The sequence below is a fragment of the Aulostomus chinensis genome, chromosome 8 (genome assembly GCF_037954235.1).
Source record: "Aulostomus chinensis isolate RoL2024-O1b breed Wild chromosome 8, RoL_Achi_v1.0, whole genome shotgun sequence".
NCBI lineage: Eukaryota > Metazoa > Chordata > Actinopteri > Syngnathiformes > Aulostomidae > Aulostomus > Aulostomus chinensis.
The window spans coordinates 10,555,624-10,560,836 of NC_141327.1; the positions used below are offsets into that span (position 1 = coordinate 10,555,624).

The following is a 5,213-nucleotide window of genomic DNA, read 5'->3' on the forward strand; positions in this document are numbered from 1 at the left end:
CGTTTGTGTTGTATTGTTGTGATGTGTGTGTGCAGGGTCCAGTTGTCCCTGGGGGGACTGGATGGCTCCAGGTTCATCTTAGACCAAATGTGCATTTGAGCCAAGTATTAACTTTGTTTGAGCATCAACATAATATAACTTGAAACTCGAGAGGCCTTCAGGTGCTGCCTACTATTTCCCAGTTTATGATTCATAAAAGGGTGCCGCAGGGATCATGTATGTTTTTAGTCTAACTTGCTAGTTAGCATCACCATGGGTTCCCTTGACAAATAGGCAAAAGGATTTTTAGATTTTTGGATTCTTACAGAAACAAAGCAGATGACTTGTACAAATTGTTCAGCAAGCTAATCTTCACAAATTAACTCCATTTGTATAATTTGTTGAGCATAAATACAATCGCTGTAAGTACAAAGCTGGTGTTAGGCTATGGATGAACTACACAATTGATGCATGACAAAGTCTTTGTAATTAGCACCATGCTTCTCACTTAACCATGATTACTTGTAATGTCTAGAACGACCACTGTAATCTTTTGCTATTTTGTCGTAAATCCAATTTTTGGAGAAAAACACAGAAGTTTCAAAATTCCGGAACGCGGTCATACTGTCATGTTTTATGCAGTCGACTCATTAAAATGTTTCAACTCATGACAGAACAATACTTCATCCAAAAAAGAGTATTTTGCATTTCAAATACTCACAGCTGTCTGAGATATTCTTTCACCTCTGTCACCTCTCTTACTCAGAATTAGCCAGAATGCAGGAAGAACCAGCCACACATTTCCATTTGAGCTGACGGTGACTGATGGCAACAAAAATGTCCAGAAACATCCATTTACAAACTCTCAAGCAAACTGTCCAGCGTAGCCCACAAACATATGATTGGAGCTTTAACAAAAAAAACAAAAAGATAAAAAAAAACTTTAACTGGGACTGAACAAGCAAACAGAAAATTTTATAGTTTGTTTACAGATTATCAAACATAACGTTGGATATAAATGTGGATTATACATGGAGATGCTCTTGTGTGATTGTAAACGGATGTCTCTGTCTGGTTTTGTTGTTTTATTGCTGTAGCAGCTAACATTAGCTTCAAGCTAATTACACGTGGCTGGATCTTTCTGCGTTCTTCCCACAAAGAAGGGATGTAGGAGGTAGTAACATCTTTCTGGCGTCAAGATGTCTATTTGTGAGTAAAACACGTGGTGAAGTATCACTTTAACCATGGACATTTCAGGCATTTAAATAAAACCTGTCCAGGTCAACTCTGACTGACTCAGAGGAGGGAACAGGACATTTTACGATGGTAACATATTTCCTGGTTTTAAGACATATTCCTGCACCTCTCTAGATGGTTCTAAATAATAATATTCTGCTCACACAGTGCTATATGATGGTCTTATATGAATATGAGGGCACTGAGAGTACACACATCTATCAATCTGATATGGTCAGATTTGAATCTATCCAAAAAAAAATAAATCTTTCAAATTCAATCATCCAACCAAATTTTGTAATGTCCATCCACAAATTTGACTTATTCTGCTCATGTTGGACCTCAGGTTAATCTCTGTACCATGACTAAGAAAGTGTACCCTTTCTCCCTGTCTGGTCGTGGTTCTGAGAAGTCACACTCCTCAAACCTTCTAGTGTAGCGCCACTCGCTCATCAACCATCTGACTTTGTTGCTAGAGCAGTTAGGATGAGAATCTGGAACATTCAGCCTCATTCTGTTAATCAGTCACTTCTTTATTAAACCACCAGCTGGAGGAGGCAATGGGGGTGGGGTCCTTCAGGCTGAAGAATCATGGTGGGTACAGTAGCAGCATTGGGATGGACAGGTCAACAAGAGCAGTTACACACAGGCCAGCACAGCATTCACATAATGGAACGATGGTGATCTGAGAGAGAGACGGACAGTGTTGTACATGTTTGTGTTGTGCATCACAAATGTTTCGAAGCTTTACATGCTTCCTCCAGTGATTCCTATTGAACTTTTGAATTGTCTAGTTATTATGTCACGCACCAACTGAGGAGTGCGACTGTCACAAGCACAATCGTCATCTGTGGAATGATTGTCCCTGCAGAGCGAAGCTGCATAGAAGAACTTTCAAGTAAACACTAAACAACAGCAGCAAACAATGCAGATGCACTCTTCTCACAACAGGGACGCCTGTCATGGCTGTTCTCCCCAAGTGTGTTTTCATGCACAGTTACATGTGGAAACAGCGACCACAAGTGGTTACAAACTGCAACTGAGTGTTAAAACAAGGACATTTATCTTCGGGCCTGGAGGCAGCTACAGTAGAATCCATGAAAATGAAGAGGATTGGAGGTGGAATGCAATTCTTTAAAAGTTAAGCAGTTAAAATCTACAAAGCTAAAGATATGACGTAAACAGAATTATTGTTAACTAAGACTCATGCAGCTGGCATACATACAGCATCTTACAACTGTCTGAGGTAAAACAATACGGGTAAAGAAGTACTTGAGCAAAAAAGAAAAACAGCTCCGTCAGTGATTTTTTTTGGGAAATGCACTTAATCACTTTCTTGCCTCAGTAATGTTATGTTTGCACACACCATGGAGAGATAAGCGTAGCTTAGCATGACGACTGCAAACGAAGGGAAACACACTCATTCATATGCACATTAGTAAACAGTAGTATGTAAAATACAAGATGGAAATGTGCTGCAATTAGCAAGAATGCTAATTTATAGTTCAGATCAGCCACAATGCATACTTTTTGTACTTGATTATAATAATAATAGTGATAATTATAATAATAGTGACAATAATAATCATAATAATAATAATGATACTATTATTGTTTGTGTTATTATTATTAAGAGCTATAATGGGCAGTCAGCCAGAGCCAGGTTAATTGTTACAGTTATTATGCTAAGCTAAACTAGCCTAACTATATAATAAGTTAATAAGTTGATATGAGAAAAGAAAGCCAATAAATGTATCTCCCAAAAGTCAAACGCTTTCTGATTGGAATGATTTTCTTAACAACTGCCTGTTTGCAAAACGGAGAAGGAAATAAATGTAACTGTTAAGATAAAACAATGAAGAACTTTTCATAGCAGCCATAACGTGTGAGGGATATTTTAGATCTGAATTACAAAGGCTGCATGATCGTTGTGACTGGAGTTTAGCCTCTTTCACATTCACAGCTGTCGAAAAGACGCTCTTTATAGATGGAGTGATCAGGTAAAATTCTGCAGGCACAGAAAACAACAAAAGAGCTCAGACACACAAAACAGTGGAAAAGCGAAGCTGCGTATCGTTCATGGACATGTTTAATGTCGAGCTTGCTTCTTGTGACGTTGATGATGCTCAACATGTTAGATGAGGTCATTAATACTGTGCAATTGTCAAGTTTGATTATGCGTAAAATTGGCAACAAATATAAGACACATAAGCTCCACGTGCATAAGTTGGCACGGCACCGTGGTGACATCATAATAACTCCCATATGAACGTACACTAGACGTCGTGTTTGAGGTCAACGGATGCAAAAACAGGAAGGAGACAAAGAGACTAAGGAACATGGTGCTTGTGGATGGCTGCAGTTTTCAAATATACATACAGAACATACATACAAATATATCTGGCAATTTATAATACAGTGATTTGTTTTATTTATAATCATCTCTTAAATAAATTGCAGTTCATTGCACTCTGTTAAAATAATTAATGATATGATTTCTCTTAAAGGCAATAGTGTGATTTTTTTTAAGGTGAAAAAGATAGTGTACCTTAAGCCCGATTTAGGATAATAGTAAAAATAACAAGATCTGTAATATACATACTGTATCTGTAAAAGACCTTCATCTCCTCATATACATGAAAGGATGTTCAGCTCCATATATGTAGCGTGTCCCTCCTGATATGACACATGCGTGATCACACACCAGTTTATGCCATATCATGCCTACACGCATACATATAGACATACAATATTATAAAATAAATAAATACAGGAAAACATTCTTGGTTCGTGGTTTGTTTCAAAGCGGTTTTTGGTGCAGTCTTTGACAAACCGTCGCTCTCTGCATGTTTGAGTCCTTCCTGATGGGATCAACAGTCTGCTGACTTTCCCTGAAAGATGCACAGGTGGGGGCGTTGCTCGCTGTTGTGTGGGAGGGGGTGAGTATGAGCATGTGAATGTGAGATGTGTGTGTGCACGTGTATTAGCAGTCTGTCCAGTTTAAGAAGCAGGGACCAAAGTCTTTGGCCTGAGGAAAACATACAGCAACTTGTGTTTTTGTGTGTGTGTTGGGGAAGGGGGGGGGGGGGCGGGGGGGCTGTCTGCATGCACTCTGTTGTCCACTAGTCCGAGTCACCGCTATGAAAGTGTCAGATTGTCCCCAAAAAAAAAAGCTTGGTAACAGCTACTGTCCGAGCGCCCCCTCTGTGAGAGGGTGGGGCAGAGCGGGGATCTGACATGTGGAGGCACTGAGGGTGTCGCAGCACCCCTCCTCCCCACTGCCCCTCTATGAAAGGGTTTCACTGACTTATTGACTGGGGGTTGCTGCTAGGAGCAAAACCTTCACTCCACCCGCCTTCGCATCCCCACTTTCCCTCATCTCCATCTACACCACGGCTCTGTGTGTCCATGAGACAGGGCGGAGGGCCTGGGTCTCCACCGGGCATGATGGGTGCTAAATGGGTCCCTCGTTGTGAGCACTGTGATTGCTCCTGCTAAGCCCCACACAGTTCTGCTGCTGGTTGAGCAGGTGGGACGTCTCGTTGGCCACAGCTACGGTCATGGCCGGGTTGGTGCTGGCGGTGGTGGCCATGGCGGTGACAACAGTGGGGGTCTCTACGCCGTCATGGAGCTCGGTTAGCGTGAGCTCAATTTTTGTGAACTCACTGTCTGTGGATTGGGGCGTCTTGTCCATGCGTGACGCCATCACAGCATTCTGGTACTGCTGGCGTGTTACCTAAGAAAACATGAAAGACGATCAGGTCAGACAAAATATCTACGTAAAAATAACAATAGTAACAAGTTCCAATGTCCACGATGACAAGCTAACTTGAAAATGTTTTTCAGTTTTATTCCTTCGTTTATTACTATTGCCTAACTGAATGAAAAGGTTTTTTTTTAAATGCCAAATAAATGCTTCAAGCCTTCAATTAATGATTAATGAATAGCGTCACATTTTACTCACGGATGACTTAAACTGAAATTGAATCATCAAAGTT

The 5,213-nt window shown here is 40.6% G+C and overlaps 2 protein-coding genes across 2 annotated transcripts in view; both read right to left on the reverse strand.

Annotated features, from left to right (window-relative positions):
• Positions 1-5,213, reverse strand: part of pdcd11 (programmed cell death 11) — a 105,702-nt gene that overhangs the window by 95,458 nt on the left and 5,031 nt on the right. The gene's annotated exons all lie outside the window — the stretch shown is intronic.
• Positions 1,750-5,213, reverse strand: part of cnnm2b (cyclin and CBS domain divalent metal cation transport mediator 2b) — a 41,966-nt gene continuing 38,502 nt past the window's right edge. The window contains exon 8 of the mRNA XM_086210834.1: positions 1,750-4,951. Coding sequence (XP_086066960.1) covers positions 4,670-4,951 — 282 coding nt within the window. The 3' untranslated portion in view covers positions 1,750-4,669. The remainder of the gene's footprint in view (positions 4,952-5,213) is intronic.